General features: G+C 46.6%; 1 protein-coding gene across 9 annotated transcripts; it reads left to right on the top strand.

Annotated features, from left to right (window-relative positions):
* The first annotated feature begins 74 nt into the window (after positions 1–74).
* LOC101939633 (zinc finger protein 501-like) lies at positions 75–19,776 on the top strand. Of its 9 annotated transcripts, none has more exons than XM_065569853.1 (6): positions 408–3,503; positions 3,868–3,956; positions 4,660–4,786; positions 12,431–12,582; positions 13,223–13,336; positions 13,682–19,776. In XM_065569853.1, exon 6 carries the CDS (start codon positions 13,712–13,714, stop codon positions 14,912–14,914), a length of 1,203 nt encoding a protein of 400 aa, XP_065425925.1. In that variant the 5' UTR covers positions 408–3,503; positions 3,868–3,956; positions 4,660–4,786; positions 12,431–12,582; positions 13,223–13,336; positions 13,682–13,711; the 3' UTR covers positions 14,915–19,776. The 9 variants fall into 9 exon arrangements, with proteins under 9 accessions (XP_042702835.2, XP_065425918.1, XP_065425925.1 ...); XM_065569854.1 differs by lacking the exon at positions 12,431–12,582 and adding an exon at positions 12,128–12,237; XM_065569852.1 differs by lacking the exon at positions 12,431–12,582 and adding an exon at positions 12,128–12,237 and having other exon boundaries at positions 2,279–3,503; positions 13,704–19,776.
* Positions 19,777–20,157: the final 381 nt, after the last annotated feature.

The raw sequence follows: 20,157 nt of genomic DNA, 5'->3' as shown, positions 1-20,157 counted from the left end.
CGGGACTTGCCCCCGATCTGCGCATGCCCAGAGCTTGAGCGGCACAAAACCCTTCTCCGGCCACGGGAGAGGCTTCAACGGCCCCGCACGAGCCAGGGAGAGCCGCAGCGCCCCGCGCGCGTTTGCAGCCGGGTTCGGGCTCATCCTCCCACGTCCCTATGTCACTTCCGCTCCCGGGAGAATCAGGAACTACATCTCCCAGCGTGACCCGGAGATCGCTTCCGCCCTCTTCATCTCAGGGAAGGGAGGGTTTCAGCAGCTGTTACTGCGCATGCTCCTTTCCAGCCCCTTTCGTTTTTCCCTCCCTCCCGGCCAACGTCACTATCGGTGCTGCCTCAGTGTGATCCGGCCGGGGGGGCTTTCTCCTGAGCCCCCCGGTGAGTGAGAGACCCCGAGGGGCGCAGGGGCCGGGCAGGAAAGTGACTCTCCGCCCCGGGGAACCTGGGAGAAGCCTCGGAGCTGCCTCAGCCCCTGTGGAGCTGCAGCAGGATCTGCCCCCGGCCCCGCTGGGATTGGGGGGCAGAGACGGGGGCCCCGGGGGGGTCCCCTGTGGGTCAGTGGGATGCGGGGGGCGGGCGAGTTGAACTGTCTCTGTGCAGCAGGAAATCCCCGGGGGAGAAGTGGCGGACTGGGGAAGGGGGGAGGGGAGTAAATTGGATCCTGTCCCTGTTTGTGCCACTTGCCTCTTACACCCCGGTACAAATTCTCTCTAGTTCTTCCCCTTTTCTCTCTCAGTATCTCACACGTGGTTATAAAATCCGGGGAGAGAGATTCCCCCCTTTCCCCTCAACAGATCAGTTCTCTCCTCTCCCCCGATTTCCCCCCGGTCTCTCCATAATTCTGATTTTCCACCTTGAATTGCAGTTTGTGACACATTTTCTCTGCAAATCTCAAAGATTGATATAAAATACCCTAAACATTTGCCCCACTTCTCTCTAGTTGTCTATTTCTAATTGAATATGCCCTGAGATTTTCGCCCGTCTCTCTGATTTTAAAATACAAAAGAAATTTCAGATTTACCCCTTTTCTCAGATTCTTGGAACATGGTTATAAAATGTTTTCAAATGGTGCCCATTTCCTTTCTCTTCATTTAACAAATGTTGATGGGAAACACTCTCAGATTTCCAGCCTTTCTCTTTCATTTCTATGTTATTATCAAATGTCAATTAAAAATCCGTTCATGTTTGGGGCTGTTCCCCATGTTTCTAAATCCCAGCAAATTCTTCTTCCTCGGAGGGAACCTGTTGTCCTGAGTCCTTCCTCCATCTTGGAGGTTGCAGGGGATTAAATTGCCCGTGATCATCTCTCCCCACTCCTTTGAGAATCATTTCTTCCCCCCACCCTTTTATCTCTGTTAAAATGTTTGCCGATGAAAGAGATCAGCCACATATTTAATATACATCAAAGCCAGAGGCCTCCCCCTGTTTGGGGATCAGTGGCCCCCACCTGGTAACAGGAGAGTTGGCTGGACTCTTTTCTTTTCTCCAGCTGGCACAGGATAAGGGGTTGATTCCTGCAGTGCTAAGATGTAGCCACCTCTGGGGTGGATCCATGGTGACCATTATTTGCTGGTGACAGGCCATGGACATTTCTTAGTTTTCTTGCCCTCCAGGCCTTCCATTCTCTTGTTCAAGAGGCATCCTCCAGGGCTCCCTCTGCCTGTGTGACTGGCCAGCAGGGGGTGGTGATAACTTTCTATCCACTTCTCAGACACTGTGAGGTAACACTGTTGCTCTGGGGGCAAGGGGTGTCTGTGTGGGGAGATTACAGCTGGAGCTGAAGGGGCATTGTGGGAAGGGGAGGTGTTTGGGTGAATGGACAGGGGGTACCCTAGTCAGGTTGGTGGGTTCTGGAGGTTTGGGGCTTCAGGGGGTGGGTTCTGATGTGCCCAGCCCTGAGGCTATGGGTCCTGGAGGTGGGTATCGCTGAGGGTCTGTTGGCTGCAGAACAGTGGGAGTGGAGATCTCTTGGGGAGGAGGGGCAGGGGGTTAGAGGGAGCCTGGTGCTGTGCCAAGGGCTCTGTCTGGGCTTCCCCTGCTGGCTCCTGGGATCGTTGCCATGCCCAGTGCACAGAGCTGGTGGGGGGTGGAGCTCTGGCACTAGGTCAGGGAATGCCAGGGAAGCAGAGTGAGGGGTCCCACTGTAAAGCATCAGGGGGTCCTGCTGGGCAGAGGAGGGGGTCCCAGACAAACGGCATGGCAGATCCTGCTGGAGGGCGGGGCAGGGGGGTCCTAGGCAGGCAGTGAGGGACTGAGTTCCCAGTGGGGGGATTCCTGGGGGGGGATCCCTGGCTGCTGGGGGCTCTTGGTGGGGGGAACCCTTTGGGATTCCCAACCTGGCAGTCATGGTCTGGTGGGGATTCCTTGGCCAGTGGGGCTTTGAGGGGTATCTGGGGTCCCTGGCCAGGGACGCTGGGGGCTGTGTCCCAGGAATATCTGATGGGACCCTGGCTGGGAGGTGTCTGGGGGCTCTAGCAACTGCTACTAACCATGATCCTTTTCCCTGATCAACTTGTGCCAGAGTCCTGGCTCCAAGCACCGCCCGGCATTCTCCAGACACATGCCCTGTCACTGTGATACTTTCTATCCACTTACCAAACACTGTTAGTGTGAAATCACAGATTTTGCTTTTCTCCTCTTTTGAAAACTGCAGGAACTTTCGGTTCTGTTTGGAAAATTTGTGGCCCCCAGTCCTTGTTCTCAATCTGGGGGTGAGGGAGGTGGGAAGGAGGTTAGCACTGCCACACAATGGTCTCTTCTACAGCATTCTGGACTCATTCTTTCTGAAATCTGGTTTCATTGAGACGAAGGTTAATCAAGAATCACTGTATGGAAAGACAAGGAGTGACTCCAGATGGACAGTGGGGCAAATGAGATCAGCAATTCTCCCTGTGAGGAGGGGCTCTCATTAGCTGCTTTCCCCAGAGAGCTAAAGGAGGGAAGCTGCTCAAATGCTCTGTCCCTCTCTGCTCAGGATATTTGGGTTCAGCTTCCTGGGTCACACGCTGCAGCCTCCATTGTGATCTGGGAGACCAGGCTTAGCAGCTGCTGCTTCCCCACCGGGGGTTCTGTGCTGGGAAGTGACCTTAATTAAAGCGGCTTCTCTGTCCGGCCCAGGTGATGGCTTTCTCCGGCAGGTACTAGCCCCATAGGGCAGCCCTGAGCCCTGTTAATACTAAATTCTGAGCCAGACATTCCAAGTAACTGAAAGAAACAAAAGGAAAATGCTGGGGCTCTGGCCTTAAAATGACTCTACACAAACAGACACCCCTCATTTCTTGTCCCATTAGCAATTGCAGGAGCAAATCCAGCCATGGGGAGCAAACAACCCAGGAATGGGACTTTCCTACCAGACAGGCAGGGAGAGAGGACAGGGAAAAAGAGATAGGAGAGACTGAAAGGGGCCGTGGGAGAGAAGAATTTTGAGAGAGATTTCCAGATCTCTAATCTGCCCAGACAGATGTATTACTGCACCCTGGATAGAGTCACTTTCCTCTGGAAAAGGTGAGGATCAGACAGAGGAAAATCCAGTTTCTGACTCCATATCCCTCCTGCTGGGGTGTGGCTGCTGTGGTGTCAGTGTCTGAGAGAATCCCCCACAGTGAATCCTTTGGTTCTGTTTTTTTCTAGCCTTGTGTTCAGAGACTTTGTTATGGGATGGGGAGAGGGAGAAGGGAGGTTAAAAATGTCTCTGGGCTTAGCCTGGCAGGAGGGGCCAAGTCTACACTGTATAAAGAGATCAAGCCTTTCTCAAGCATGGTAGAATCTAGGGTGTCTGTCTACAGGGAAAGGGCCTGGGGGAATCGTGCTGTGAAATTAATTAAAGCCTGTTCTGAAACCTCCACAACTGCCCTTCTCACCCTGCCAGGCTGCAGAATGATGTCCATGTTTCGCTCCAGTTCATCCCGTCCTCTCATTGGACAGGGGAGAGAAATGGCTGCAGAGGAGTCAGTCCAGGTAGGTATTATCAGGGGGTGGTTGGTGGGTTCCTGCAGGTGGGAGAGGGGCAGCAAATACACCGGAGATGGGAAGGTTGCACAGTCTGGTTTGGAGGTTGGAGCGGGGCAGGAAATGCACAGGGTGGAGAAATGGAGGAGGACAGCGTGTGGAAAACCTGCTGGGAGTTGTTTAATAAGTGGCTTAGATTCTAGGAACAGACCCATGAGGTTCGGTGGTGGAAATGACCTAATTTGTTGAACAGAAAATAACCGACCTACATGGAGCTAGGAAAACTGACCAAACTCATAGTGCTGAAGCCTGATCTGACTAACTAGTGGCTGCTGTGAGATAGAGAGGGGGCACCCACCAGTCAGGCTTAGAGGAGATTCCCCTCCCTTCATATCCAGCTCTTCAGAATGAGGAGGGTGTTGGGCTTCCTACCAGGGAGCTCTCCCTGGACCCTGCTTGGGGCTGCATCTCCTGTATCAGTCTGTGGCTAATAGGTGTGTGATGGATCTGCTGGGAAAGCGGAGGGGCTCTGTCTTCATCCCCTCACCTGCTCCTCACCTGGTGTTTCCTGGATGCTCTGAGCAGGGTGGGAGTGGGACTTTGTTGACTGCAATTCACCCAGGGCTTCCCTTTGATGGGCTCCTCTCCCCCACAAATAGTGAGGCTGTGAGTGGAGCAGCAGGTACTGAGTGTTGGACTCTTGCTATTTCAGGGGCTGGTGACCTTCGAGGAGGTGGCTGTGTATTTCACCAGGGAAGAATGGGCTCTGCTGGACCCCACACAGAGAGCCTTCTACTGGGATGTCATGCAGGAGAACTATGAGAATGTGACCTCAGTGGGTAAGAGTTACTGTCCCCTTGGTTCTTGGAAGGGGAAATGAAGAATTAAGGTTCACGCCAGCCCCATAATGCCACCTCTACTCTGCCCAGTTTCAGCATCACCCCAAAATGCCAGTGACACCTCCCCCCCACCGCTGCAGAACACTTTGGGAACAGAGCACAGGAGCAGTATCGTGCAGTGTCAAATATCTCCTTTTTGCTCAAGTAAAACTGAGCGTTAGGTGCGGCATAATCAACAGAAGCTTCCTACCCCTGAGCCTTCTCCACCCAAACCTGAATGCGCTTGGGGTGTAACGAGCAGGCTGCTGGAGTCAGAGCTGCTGGTCTAGGCTTGCGTATCACACAGACACTCCGTGCGTCCTTGAAGGAAGCTCAGTGGCAGATTTAATGTTAGTGGGGCCCTGTGCTCAGCTGCATTTTTGGTGTCCCTCCTTGGGACCCAGGCAAGAAAAAGAACATTCTCTCTTATCTCCCCCCCCCCACCCCGATTTTTCATTCTTTTTTTTTCTTCATCCTTCTCCTGTTAGTAATAGGAAGTAAATGAAAATAAAGTGAGGTACCTTGATTGTTCTTGTAGTCTAACTGATTTTTCCACAGACCACTTGAAAATCGCTGAGGGTCTCGGTGCACCACTTAATGATCTTTCCAAATATTGTTTGTACCGTTAGCTAACTATTGTAAAGCGCTTTGGATAAGAGCCCTTTATAAAAAAAATGTAAAAAACGTTGGGGTGCAGGGTCTGGCCAGGAGTTAGGGTGTGGGAGGGGGCTCAAGGCTGGGGCAAGGGGTTGGGATGTGGAGCGCTTACCTGGGGCAGCTCCTGTTTCATGTGAGTGATGCAGGTGGGGATGTGGGGGGACAAGAGTCAGGGTGGGCAGGAGTCAGGGCTGGGTGTGTGTGAGGGGCAGGGGGCTGGGGGTGTTTGTGGGGGAAGGGGTTATGGGTATTTGCAGGAATCAGGGAGGGCAAGGAACTGGGGTGTGTTTGAGAGGGGTGAAGGAGTAAGGGCTGGGTGTGTGTGAGGGGGTCAAGAGTCAGAGAGGGCTTGGTGTGTGTGAGGGGGTGCAGGAGTCAGGGATGGGAGTGTGTGAGGGGGTGCAGGAGTCAGGGACGGCAGGGTGTTCAGGGTGCAGGAGTCAGGGCTGGGGGTGCAGAGTCTGGGAGGGAGTTAGGGTGCAGGAGCAGGCTGGCGATTGGGGTGCAGGGTCTGGTCAGGTTTTAGGATGCAGGAGGGGGCTCAGGGTTGGGACCGGAGGTTGGGGTGTGGAGTGCTTACCTGGGGCAGCTCCCATTTGGTGCGAGGGGTGCAGATGGCAATGTGGGAGGGGGTGCAGGAGTTCCCATTTGGTGTTCAGGGTGGGGGTGAGGATGTGGGTGGGGTTCAGGAGTCAGGGCATGGGGTGTGAGGGCTGGGTATGTGTGAGGGGATGCAGGAGTCAGGTCTGGGGACTGGGGGTGTGGGCTGGGGTCGTGGGGGTGCTCTCAGCCCCCTACCCTGAGTGGCTCACAGCAGGGGCTAGGGTTGGGGGGGTATGTGATAGGGGAGTGCTTTGTAAAGCAGTGAGCAAGTGACCAGGGCTGCTAACAGGGAGTTTCGTGAGGGAGTTTGGAAGGGGAGTGGGAGGGGGGCGAGGTACACTTGCCATTCTTTAAAACATTTAAGCTATAATACAAACTTCTTGATTTAAACAAAACCCCTATTGTTAACCTAGGTAGCTGTAAGAGAGAATGCAGACAGAAGCCCAGCAGCAGAGTGGGGGCTATCCTGTTTATTGCACACAATGTAGCATGTATGATTACCTGCCCTGTGGGCGGGTGGCGTATGTGTGCGTTCGGTGCAAGGAGCTCCTGGCCCTCAGAGACCGCATGGAGGCTTTGGAGGCCAGGGTGGTGGAACTGGAGACGCTAAGGGAGGCAGAGAAGTATGTTGATGAGGCTTTCCGGGAAACTGTAGATTTCTCCCACCTCTGGATAGACCGCCCCTGCACTGTTGAGGAGGATGAAAGGCCCAGGGAAGCAGAGCAGTCAATGGGAGCAGAGGGAAACCTTCCCATAGTTGGGACCCTCCTTCCAGATAGTGTTGAGGTAACCTCTTACACTGAGGTTACCTCGCCAGGGGAGGGAACTCCAGTCATTAAGAAAAGGCAGCTGTAAGTAATGGGAGATTCGATCATTAGAAACAAGGATAGCTGGGTTTGTGATGACCAGGAGAACCGTATGGTGACTTGCCTGCCTGGTACAAAGGTTGCTGATTTCTCGAGGCATCTAGTTAGATTTATGTGTAGTGCTGGGGAGGAGCCGGTGGTCGTGGTACATGTAGGCACCAATGACATAGGGAAGGGTAGGTGAGACATCCTGGAGGCCAAATTTAGGCTCCTAGGAAAGAGACTGAAATCCAGGACCTCTATGGTGGCATTCTCAGAAATGCTTCCAGTTCCACGTGCAGGGCCAGGTACGCAGGCAGAGCTTCAGAGTCTCAATGCGTGGATGAGACAATGGTGTAGAGAGGAGGGGTTTAGATTTATTAGGAACTGGGGAAACTTTGGGGATGGGGGGAGCCTATACAGGAAGGATGGGCTCCACCTAAACCAAAGTGGAACCAGACTGCTGGCACTTAACATTTAAAAGGTTGCAGAGCAGTTTTTAAACTAAGAGATGGGGGAAAGCCGATGGCTGCAGAGGACCATGTGGATCGGACAGAGACTTCTCTTAGAGGAGAGTCTAGTGATAGAGATTTTCTAGTTTTTAGTCAGGAAGAGAGGCTGGAAGAGGATAAAGTAGGGGCCAGATCAGACGAGAAGCATTCACACACACAAGAATCTGACACATCAGAAAAGGGCAGACAAATAAACAGTGATAAGTGGTTGTACACAAATGCTAGAAGTCTAAATAATAAGATGGGTGAATTAGAGTACCTCGTGTTAAAACCGGATATTGACATAATAGGCATTACAGAAACCTGGTGGAGTGAGGACAATCAGTGGGACACAATCATTCCAGGGTACAAAATATGTCGGAAGGACAGAGCAGGTCATACTCGGGGGGTGGGGGGGGAAGGGGGGGAATGGCACTGTATGTTAAAGAAAATGTAGACTCAAGTGAAGTAAAAATCTTAAATGAAACCGGATGTTCCATAGAATCTCTATGGATAGTAATTCCATGCTCTAATAAGAATATAACAATAGGGATCTATTATCGACCACCTGTCGAAGACCGTGATAGTGAGGATGAAATGTTAAGGGAGATTAGAGAGGCTATCAAAATAAAGAACTCAATAATAGTGGGGGATTTCAATTATCCCCATATTGACTGGGTACATGTCACCTCAGGACAAAATGCAGAGACAAAATTTCTCCATACTTTAAATGACTGCTTCTTGGAGCAGCTGGTACGGGAACCAGCACGGGGAGAAGCAACTCTTGATTTAGTCCTGAGTGGAGCGCAGGAGGTGGTCCAAGGAGTAACTATAACAGGACGGCTTGCAAATAGTGACCATAATATAACAACATTTAACATTCCTGTGGTGGGAAGAACACCTCAACAGCTCAACACTGTGGCATTTAATTTCAGAAAGGGGAACTATGCAAAAATGAGGGGGTTAGTTAAACAGAAATTCAAAGGTACAATGACTACAGTGAAATCCCTGCAAGCTGCATGGACGCTTTTCAAAGACACAATATTAGAGGCCCAACTTAAATGTATACCCCAAATTAAAAAACACAGCAAAAGAACTAAAAAAGAGTCACTGTGGCTTAACAACGATGTAAAAGAAGCAGTGAGAGATAAAAAGGCATTTTTTAAAAAGTGAAAGTCAAATCCTAGTGAGGTATATAGAAGAGACCATAAGCACTGCCAAATTAAGTGTAAAAATGTAATAAGAAAAGCCAAAAAGGAGTTTGAGGAACAGCTATCCAAAAACTCAAAAGGTAATAACAAAATGTTTCTGAGGAATTGGCACAGATTGAAGTGTCACTAGAGGAGGTTTTGGAACTAATTGATAAACTTAACTGTAACAAGTCACTGGAACCAGATGGTATTTACCCAAGAGTTCTGAAGGAACTCAAATGTGAAATTGGGAAACTATTAGCTATGGTTTGTAACCTGTCCTTTAAATCAGCTTCTGTACCCAGTGACTGGATGTTAGCTAATGTAACACCAATATTTAAAAAGGGCTCTAGAGGCGATCCTGGCAATTACAGACCGGTAAGTCTAACGTCTGTACCACGTAAATTAGTTGAAACAATAGTAAAGAATAAAATTGTCAGGCACATAGAAGAACAAAAATTGTTGCGCAAAAGTCAACATGGTTTCTGTAAAGGGAAATCATGTTTTACTAATCTATTAGAGTTCTTTGACGGTGTCAACAAACATGTGGAAAAGGGGGATCCAGTGGACATAGTGTACTTAGATTTCCAGAAAGCCTTTGACAAGGTCCCTCACCAAAGGCTATTACATAAATTAAGTTATGGGATAAGAGGGAAGATCTTTTCATGGATTGAGAACTAGTTAAAAGACAGGGAACAAAGGGTAGTAATAAATGGTAAATTTTCAGAATGGAGAGGAGTAACTAGTGGTGTTCCCCAAGGGCCAGTCCTAGGACCAATCCTATTCAACTTATTCCAACACCTGGAGAAAGGGGTAAAAAGTGAGGTGGCAAAGTTTGCAGATGATACTAAACTGCTTAAGATCGTTAAGACCAAAGCAGACTGTGAAGAACTTCAAAAAGATCTCACAAAACTAAGTGAATGGGCAACAAAATGGCAAATGAAATTTAATGTGGATAAATGTAAAGTAATGCACATTGGAAAAAATAACCCCAACTATACGTACAATATGATGGGGGCAAATTTAGCTACAACGAATCAGGAAAAGGATCTTGGAGTCATTGTGGATAGTTCTCTGAAGACATCCACGCAGTGTGCAGTGGAATTCAAAAAAGCAAACAGGATGTTAGGAATTATTAAAAAAGGGATAGACAATAATACAGAGAATATCTTATTGCCCTTATATAAATCAATGGAAACAACTAATTTAGACCCCATCATTTTATATGTATATTTGGGATTATGTTTTCCAATGGGCTGCACTATGTGCTATCCTGACATTTAGTACTGCTGAGATCCTGCTTTCAATAATATCCCTGCCCTTCCTGTTCCCTTTCTCCACTGACCCCCACCAGCCCATGCTTACTGTTCTCAGCTTCCCCAGGACTCTCTTTGTCTTTGGACCTGTCTGTCAGCAAGAAGCAGAGCCAGGGAGACTTGCCCTCTCTCTGGAGACTTCGATTTCTGGGACATGGATTTACTTTCTCTGTGTTTTAGGAGACTCTTTGAAATTGAGTGTCTGTGACATTAACCACAGTACAGTCTGGACTGTTGAACAGCTGTGTCCCCTCAGTTCCCCAAGCTGAGGTGCCTTTTACACTGCTTTACTGCGAGAGCAGCCACTCCTGGGCAGTTAACACACAGTCTCCAGCATATAACTCGCTCCCAGCTACACAGTATTGAGTGCTACTAATCAGCGACTCACGAATTACAGTACACCACAGGAGAACCCCAGAAAATTCTGTGGTCCCAGACTTTGCCCAGAAATGTGCATCTTGCATTGTCCAGCATACTACTGAACAATGCAAGCTCATATGAAGTCTGTTATTTCATCAGTGGAAAATGACATGCACCAGCCCTGTTATCCCAAATGGAGTTTCCAACCCACTTTAATCCAAACACACTGGTTAGATAAAACAACAATAAAACAAAATTATTAACTACTGGAAAAAAAAGATTTTAAGTGACTACAGGTAATGAGGCATAAAAGTCAGAATTGTTTACAAAAGAAATGCAAGATAAAACACAAACTAATGTTTAACTTAACAAGCTAAAATGCATTTAAAACAAATGTTTCTCTCACCATGTGCTGAGACAGGTTGGCTTTCCTTTCAGCCAGGACTCCCCCTAACCCGCCCCTGCCGCCCAAGTTCAGTTCTTCAGAAGTTGTCGTGAGCAGAGGGAAAAGGGAGAGAGATAGAGTCTCATGCATTTTCCTCACCTCTTTTTGTAACTGAGTCCTTTGTACTAGAAACAACTTCAGTTCTCAGCTGAGTCACGGTGACAGGCTGTCATTCATATGAGCTTCAAGTGGTCCCTATGATGCACTGTAAATGTCTTCTTCACACCTTCCCCCTGCTGGAGAATGGCTATTTGACCAGCTGTTTCCCTTGCTGTCTCTGAGGAACTTAGGGTTAGGTTGCAACTTTTTCAGTAATATTATACCGTAAAATCTCATAACTTTACATACAGTGTTGCTACATATTTTAACAGGAGGATATTCAGTAGATTGCCTTTTCAAATGATACCTCACAAGCCATACAGTGATAAATGAAGGGGAGGGGAGGGATCTCCCTTTTATAAACACCCATCCAGCCAGTTTGCTGTAAAATCCCTGTTGGTGTCTGTTCTCTGCTTGCTTTACCTGTAAAGGGTTAACAAGCCCACAGGTAAAAGAAAAGGAGTGGACACCTGACCAAAAGAGCCAACGGAAAGGCTAGAACTTTTTAAAATGGGAAATAAACTTTCTCTTTGTCTGTTCTCCGGAGAAGGAGACACGGAGTAGCAATGCTGTGTAAGACTTGAACCAGGTATGAAAATTCATCTTCCATACCTAGAAGAAATTATTTGGATAGGGAATGTTTAGACAGACACAATCAGGTCTATTTTTTATTTTGGCTTTTGGATCTCCTCTGTGCTATCCCAGATGCTTTAGTTTGCTTGTAACCTTTAAGCTGAACCCCAAAGAAAGCTATTTTGGGTTGCTTACAAAAATTAATTGTTTCTTTTAAGATCTAGCAAAAAGTCTAAGTTCCAGATGTATTCTTTTCCTTTTAGTTTTTAATAAAATTTACCTTTTAAGATTGGATTTTTGGTGTCCTAAAAGGTTTGTGCATGTTGTTTGGTTAGCTGGTAGCCACAGCTAATTTCCTGTGTGTTTTTTTTTTTCTCAGCTCTTCCCCGGAGTGGGTGTGTGAAAGGATTTGAGGGTTCCCTACAGGGAGGAATTCCCAAGTGCTCCTTCCTGGGTCCAAGGTTTTTTTTTATTCATTTGGGTGGTGGCTGCATTTACCAAGCCAAGGTCAGAGAGAAGCTGTAACCTTAGGAGTTTAATTCAAGCCTGGAGTGGCAAGTATTAATTTTTAGAATCCTTGCGGGGCCCCACTTTCTACACTCAGAGTGACAGAGTGGGGATTCAGCCCTCACACATACTATATACAAAATTTATCATAATTTTGTAGAAGAATGAACATAGAGGTACAGACTGACACAGTGTCTGTGTGTGTGTTCCCAGCAGATATGTGGGTATTTCAATCCATCATAAGCAGAGTGTTCGGCATCTTCAAGGACCTGGGGAGCTGGTCCTGGGAATTCACTGGTTTATTAAGTGTGACACTGTATGAAATTGTGAGACACTTTATATTATTATTATTTTTATTATTAATACCAATATGATTACATTGTAATGAATCATGTTAGATATGCCATGCAAGGTGTCAGTGAAAATGTTATGATTTTCCAAGTATGATAATTTTGTTTCTATCTTTGTATTACCTTTGTAATGTGAGTTATGGATATGTAGGTATATCTGTATTTCCAGACTTGTGCAGTGTTTCTGGGTGACACCCCCGGACATATTGGCATCAGCACTGCCTAGCCTGTTTAATGGCCCATCCAGGGTCATCAGCTGTACAATGAGCCCATGGAAAGAACTAAGGGGATACACCTATTGAGTCAACAAGACATGCAGGGGTATGCCTGTGTACTGAGAACTCCAAGGTTTTTCCATGCTATGTGCTGTGAAGCTTGTGTTTGGGACACAGGAAGTACAGGCCACAAGGCAAAGGAAATATAAAGGGCAGCTGCATCATCTGGATTTTCTCTTCAATCCCTCTTCCTACCAGGGCCGCCCAGAGGATTCAGGGGGTCTGGGGTCTTTGGCGGCAGGGGGCCCCCGCCGCCAAAGACCCGGCACTTCGGCGGTGGGTCCTGGAGCGGAAGGACCCCCCGCCGCCAAATTGCAGCCGAAGATCCGGAGCAGAAGAAGCTCCAGGGGCCCGGGCCCTGCGAGAGTTTTCCGGGGCCCCCGGAGCGAGTGAAGGACCCCATTCCAGGGGCCCCGAAAAACTCTCATGGGGGCCTGGGGCAAATTTTCCCGCTTGCCCCCCCAGGCGGCCCTGCTTCCTACCTCGGTTTAACTTCAGTGTTAACCATCAGTTTTTGGAGCATCTGCTCTCCCTTTTTTAGCCTGCCCTGACCTTAGCATTCTCAGTCAGGACTCCCCAAGGCACACCAGGTCACACTAAGTACTGAAGTTAAATTAATAGAATGCTTTTTATGACAAAGTCTTATGCAATCAACTGAACTCCTTTGTTTTCTTTCATCTGAGCAGGGTTTCCAGTTTCCCAACCTGATGTGATCTCCCAGCTGGAACAAGGGGAAGAGTCATGGGTCCCAGACCTGCAGGGTTCAGAGGAAAGACAGACCCTGAGAGCTCCCTTCACAGGTGAGGAAACAATAAACCAACTCAGAATCTGAAAGTGCCTGAAGGAAACATCTGGGATGCCCTACAAAGCCCTTGGGAGTTCTCTCAGTTCATTATTGTTGCCAGCAGAGGTCATATCCTCAGGGTAACTATAGCTCATGGCTTCCCATAGATTCTAGCAGACCACCAGGCAGTAGCTTCCTCCCTTCCCCCTGACAATTTGGATGGGATGTGAAAGCTAAATTGATCCCCTCCTCTCTCCTATTTTGCGGAACAGTATGGGGGAGTTCAGTTCCTGATTTTTTTATTTGACCTCTCTCCAGCACTTGTTTTGTTTTGGCTTTCCTCTTTCCATCCCTGTTTCAGATTTCTGTCTCTATCACAGCAGGTGATATAATGGCATGTGAGAAAGAGGAGCAGAATTCTCAGCAGGAAAATGTTGAGCAAGTGGATAAACACAGAGCATTATTGCAAAGATCAAAAAGGAATGTGTCTAGGAGTCATGAGCAGGAAAAATCCTGTGAGATTCAGCACAGACCAGAAAGAGAGCAAGGAAACCAGGCAGGGGTGAAAGTGGGTAAATGTATTTCCTGTCCGGGAACTCAGAAGGACTTCAAGGAAACCACAACAAAGCAGGAAATCCTCAGGGGAAAGAGAAAAAATACATGCACTGAGTGTGGAAAAAACGTATGTGACTACTCAGCCCTTATAAAGCATCAGAGAATCCACACAGGGAAGAGGCCCTGTGAATGTAGTGAGTGTGGGAAAAACTTCACTAGCAACTCCGACCTTTCTAAACATCGGAGAATCCACACAGGGGAGAGGCCCTATGAATGCAGTGAGTGTGGGAAAAAATTCACTCACAGATCAAACCTTTTTCATCATCAGAGAATCCACACAGGGGAGAGGCCCTATAAATGCAGTGAGTGTGGGGAAAGTTTCACTAGAAGCTCAGCCCTTTCTGTGCATCAGAGAATCCACACAGGGGAGAGGCCCTATGAATGCAGTGAGTGTGGGAAAAACTTCACTAGCAACTCCGACCTTTCTAAACATCGGAGAATCCACACAGGGGAGAGGCCCTATGAATGCAGTGAGTGTGGGAAAAAATTCACTCACAGATCAAACCTTTTTCATCATCAGAGAATCCACACCGGGAAGAGGCCCTATAAATGCAGTGAGTGTGGGGAAAGTTTCACTAGAAGCTCAGCCCTTTCTGCACATCAGAGAATCCACACAGGGGAGAGGCCCTACCAATGCTGTGAGTGTGGGAAAAATTTCACTCACAGATCAACCCTTTTACAACATCAGAGAATCCACACAGCGGAGAGGCCCTATAAATGCAGTGAGTGTGGGAAAAGTTTCACTAGAAGCTCAGCCCTTTCTGTACATCAGAGAATCCACACAGGGGAGAGGCCCTATCAATGCTGTGAATGTGGAAAATGTTTCATTAACAACTCACACCTTATTAGGCATCAGAGAATCCACACAAGGGAGAGGCCCTGTGGATGCAGTGAGTGTGAGAAGACCTTCTCTTGGCATTCAGCCCATGTTAGCCATCAGAGACTCTGCAAGGGAGAAGAACACCGTAAAAACCTCTAGGGCTATCAATAATTTTTTTCTTTAATCGATGCTTTTCCTGATTCCCGCATAGTAACTTTTAAAAGCTGGTTGAACTGTTTGCAGCACTGTTATCCCTCAGCTCGTCCTGATGAGTGGCCCATTTATGCCTTTTGTAGTTCGCCCTCTTTTGAGGTGGGCCCATTTGTACTTTCTATCAACTCAATTGTCCCATGAGTAATTCGAGTGTGCCCTTCCTATCAGGAATCAGGGAGCATCACATTTATACCATTCCTCCTATTACAAAGTTATTGTTAGAATCACCAATGATACAGATTGTATCAATGCCAGTTGTTCTCACATTACTCTGGGTTCTGCTGAAGAGCAGTTATATTGGGAACTTTTCATATTATATTTAAATGAAGAGAAGCAGGGGAAAAATAGTCATTTCAGCCTCTGTGACACTGGAAGGTGATGGGATGACGCAGAGATTCCCTCCTTCCCCATCACTGCAGAACTGTTAGCTTGGCTGAGCACTGCAGAGTTTATTTTCATCACATTCTATCCCTCCACTTCTCAAAGTTTCATGTGAGGAAGAGTTCTCAGCTGTCTGTGATTGGAGATGATGCTTTGACTTCTTTAATCCTAAATCAGAGTCGCTATGACTGGAGATGAAAGTGTCAAAGACCTGGAAGGGGAATTTAAATGGATCCCAAACAGTGTGTGATTATTTGGAGTTTAAATCCTAGGTTTCATCTATTGGTAAAGCCATTCTGACAAGGTGGCTGTTTTGTCCCCGATTATGGGGATGCTAGGACACTAAAAATTTTGTAAATAACGTAACTGACTATTGAGACAGCGCTGAGTGAAGCAGGTTTGAATGGTTCAGAGGAGAATGTGATGAGAGAATCTCTTGTCCTGATTCTGAATAATCAGATGTAACCTACTGTGGAATTTCACTTGACACTTTCATTGTCATGTATTCTTTCTCTCTCTGATGTGGGTTTCTCTCTTTCCTGAAGGCTGTTTGGTCGCCCAATTGGATATTAGTTCAGTTTGATATGATGTAGCTCAGATTTATTGGAGAATTTAAGACAAATGACCATTTGCTAAAGTCCTCATTTCTCACTTCAGCTTTCCTTTATTTCCCCATCCCTCCATGATGACATGGAAAAAGTGCAGTTCTTTCAACATTAGAGAACACTCCAATTTACCGGACAAAAAAAAAGTGATGTCCACTCAGAAATGGTGAACGACAGCAGTACCCCAACTAACTGAAGGAAGTGCATATGATCACAGTGTAGTTCAATTATTTAAATCAGTATTTTCTAAGATGATCTGGAAAGAGAATTCCACGGTAAGTGATTTGAACTTGGCAAAATGCCCATGTATTTGCTTCCTGAAGCATTTTTGTAACCCAGGCCCTACAGAAGATCTCTCCTAGCTAATCCTATGGTATGTGGAATGCTCCCCTTCATGATGCAGATGTTGAGGAAATAGAAGTGGGGTTTTTTTGTTTGTTTGTAGGTGCTAAAAATTTGTATAAAATGAAATCCGTGTCGGAAATCTAATAGCTGCAGAAAAATAGCTATTTTTAAATAGAAATTCTATCTCTAGTGGCTAACAGAGTTTCTGATTCAGCCCTGTATCCAGTCCTTTGCCTGGAACTGTGTCACCAAAGTAAAGAAAAGCTGGGCATGTTTCGGGAAGGCATTGCGTACTAACACTGCTGATATTTTGAGTGGTTTTTGTAAAGGATTCTACTTCAGAGAAGTGTAAATTTACCCTAAAAAGGGCAAAGATTTGGGGTTGAAAGAGTACACTCAGTTCTTGGTTTCCAACCCAGTAAAGGAAGCTATGGTGACCAATGACCCAAGGACAATGTTTTGTACAACTCCACTTCCTAGTTCAGTGTCACTGATTACAGTTTCAAAAGATTCCAGATTTGGACTGAGAACAATCATGCTTCACTGTTTGGATCCGAAGAGAGAGTGCTTCGTATCACAGTCCTGTCCTGTGGATCCCAAACTGGCTGCCTGATTGGTTAGCAAGGACTTTTAGGCTGTAGAAATGATGGTAACCAATGAGGCAACAAATGTATCAGGCTCCAATTTCAGACTTCCAGATCCACACATGTTGAGTCCTGATTCTATGGTTTTGTGTCTGATGCTATGCCTGCACAATAAAGCTGATGTTGGCACAGCTGCAGTGCTGCTACTACAGACTCTCTAAGCCAATGAGAGAGAGCTCTCCCATCAGACTTTTAGTGCAGCCCCCACAAGTGGTGTTGGTTATGTTGGCAGGAGAAGTTCTCATGCTTATGTAGTGCTATCTACACAGGGGATTAGGGCTGTGTAACTACGTATGGATTTTTCACACCCGTGAGCAGTATAGTTCTACTGATAAATGTCTTTAGTGTAGACCAGACAGTTCTCTTGTGTTTTAGGCATTTACATCACTTCTGAACCTCTCCTTACTTTGTAAGATTAAAAAGTGTGAAAAGAGAGGTGTTTTTCCTCATGATGCAAACGTTCCCAAATAGGAGACCCCTGTGATGCAGTAGGGAGCGGGGTAGATTGACCTGGGAATGTAATCTAGTTTTACTGGGACTGTCTGCATTGGGGGATGGGATCGCAGGGGGTGACTTTATTTGAGGGACAATACCTGACGCTCTAACCCGAGCCAGAAGGGGGGTTGGGCCATGTGACACCTTTGCCCGGGAAACTAGAAAAAGGCTGCAGGAGGAGATGGTGGGAGGGGAGTGAGGCTGCTGGAGGGGTTTTTCAGATTTGGGCTGGCTGGGGAACCAGAGGGAACCCCAAGGCTGGGGTCTAAGATCCCTACCCCCCAGAAGGACCTGATTAAGGGGTCCTGTTTATGCCTACAAGCTCTGGTTTGAACTGTGTTCCTGTCATCTAATAAAACTTCTGTTCTACTGTCTGGCTCCGAGTCATGGTGAATCGCAGGAAGTGGGGGTGCGGGGCCCTGACTCCCCCACACGCTGTGACAACCCCTTCCACCAAAACACATGGCAAAAGAACTAGAGATATATGAACTCACAGAAGTGGTTGGGACCTACTTTGGGACAAACCACAACTTGAGCCAAGGTTCAGTTGTTGGCAATGGGGATTAAAAGAAAACTAACAAGAATTTCTGATCTTTGAATATGTTATTGTTATTGTTATCAATGAAAATGAAATTGGTTAAAGAGTGAGAGACTGTGTAATAATCAACTCTTTTGGAAAACTGATAGTTGTCTTGTTTTTTGTTTTGTTAGTCATACAGGAAATGATCGCTAATCTTGAAAAGTTAATTTGATTTAATTTACCCCCTGTAGTGTAAGGAGTTCTCGTAGAAAACCTCACTCGAAAGGTTGGGGTGGGAGAATGTGTGTGAGAAAGAGTGAATAATAGAATATTGGCCCAGTCTAGATTTTAATTTTCTGTATTTCAAATAGAACTTATTTCGCTTAGCTTCAAAGTCAATTTCTATTAAAAAGGAAACTACTCGAGGAGACAAGTTGTATAACTTTTTACCTACTTACATTGTAAGGGTCACTAACTTCCCCACTTCTCTAATTTGCAAAGGAAAGGCATGACATCTGTCATAGGATGTGTCCAGCAGGTAGGAAAGCTGCAATCATCAATATCAAGGAAAAGGTTAAGTCCATTGCCTTTCAATCAAAGAGCTGTCTAAAGGCTGGTCTACCCTGAAAAGCTATGTTGACATGGCCACATCTCTCAGGGGTGTGAAAAATCCACTCCACTGAGAGAAGTAGTTTATGTGATCTGGACCCCAGTGTAGACAATATTAAGTTGTCAGAAGGATGCTTCCAGTCTTTGAAGTGTAGACATAGCCTTAGACAGATTGATCCCCTGTGGGAGTCAAGTCATGACATCAATTCCAATCTTGACCAATCTCCCTGTATGTGAGAAAGCTACTAGTATGGATGGTTGAGCCAGCTATCCAATTACCTAGTTCCTCAACAGTAGCTACAGCTCTTTGTGCCCATCTATCCAAAGGCTGAGAGAAATGGAGACTTCCAACTTCATTTTAGTATCTTATTGTTCCTTTCTCTGTTTTTTCTCCTTCCCTTTCTATTATATTAGGGTGTGACTGTATAGCTCAGTATAGTTCAGTGCATGTGTGACAAAAACTTATTGGTGCCAATTGGCAAAGGGATCACTGTTATTCACAAGCGACTCCTGTCTCAGACCTGACAAACTCGCCACACTGAATACACTGATTTTATTATATTTATCCAGGAATCAGAGCAGTGAGATCTCTACTGAAAGCTTGTAAATTATTGATACTCCTAATCACAGCAAGAGGTGTTTATGAGTCATATTGAAGGAGTAATATAAGTACAGGGGAAATTATGCCTATATAGGTCGTGGTAGGGATGTCCCATTCAAGTGGGAGGGAATTGTCCTCTGTCCCTTACTAACCAGCTATGTGATGTATTGCTCCATTATCAACCTTTGCACCAACCCAGAAAACCCAATGGAAAACTATCAAAGACAAATTACAGCCATCTAAACCCTGTGGAAGTGAAAAGGACAATAGGACGATCTCCTCCTTGTCATTTCTGTGAATAAAGACAAAGACTGATTCAGTTTATGACAGGGTGGAGAAAAACACTCTGGGTCCATTCACCAAGGAGATCCCTAATGACCAGTGATGCTTCATGAAAGGCAGGGCCGTGGCTCCTAGGCACCAGCAATCACTATAATAGATTGGTGTGTGAGGTGAAGAATCTACTTAGATAGGAAAGGTAACTATTAAAAAATGGAGGTTTCATTTTGTAATTTTGTTCTGTTGGTAACGATTGGTTTCCATCACTCACATTTGTTTGTTTAAATCTCTATCCCTTGTGAAATAAACTTCCATTTGTTTGATAACTATACTGAAGTGCTGTGTGTTATACAGTAGCAGTGGTCTACAGTAAAACTGGTAACCTGGGATATACCATTGCTTCGGGAAGAAAGGATCTGGGATTTCTCTGAGTATCTGGTGATTGGGGCTGGACCCCAGAGCGGGACACATTGGAGGAATTCAGGGGTTAGGGTGCCTCTGTTGTCAACTGGCAGGGCTGCTCTAGCTCAGAGGAGGATTCTTGAGTACCCAACAGGCTGGTGAGTTTGGTCGTGAACATCCAGCTGCCAAATGCAAAAGTCCCTCTTAGTAGTGGCAAGTGGCAACAAGAAGACTCACAGCCTTCAGCACCCTGAGAATGGTCACAATGTGCTTCTATGTTGATCCACCTGTCAAATCCACACAGGGAA

Source organism: Chrysemys picta, chromosome 16, assembly GCF_011386835.1.
Source record: "Chrysemys picta bellii isolate R12L10 chromosome 16, ASM1138683v2, whole genome shotgun sequence".
NCBI lineage: Eukaryota > Metazoa > Chordata > Testudines > Emydidae > Chrysemys > Chrysemys picta.
This window is presented reverse-complemented; position numbering and strand designations above follow the sequence as displayed.

Coding starts and splice junctions, on each gene's coding strand:
- LOC101939633 (XM_065569846.1), top strand. CDS start 272: ATGCTCCTTTCCAGCCCCTTTCGTTTTTCCCTCCCTCCCGGCCAACGT. Junction 3,957..4,659: donor CTGCAGAGGAGTCAGTCCAG/GTAGGTATTATC, acceptor TTGCTATTTCAG/GGGCTGGTGACCTTCGAGGA. Junction 13,337..13,700: donor CCTGAGAGCTCCCTTCACAG/GTGAGGAAACAA, acceptor TCTCTATCACAG/CAGGTGATATAATGGCATGT.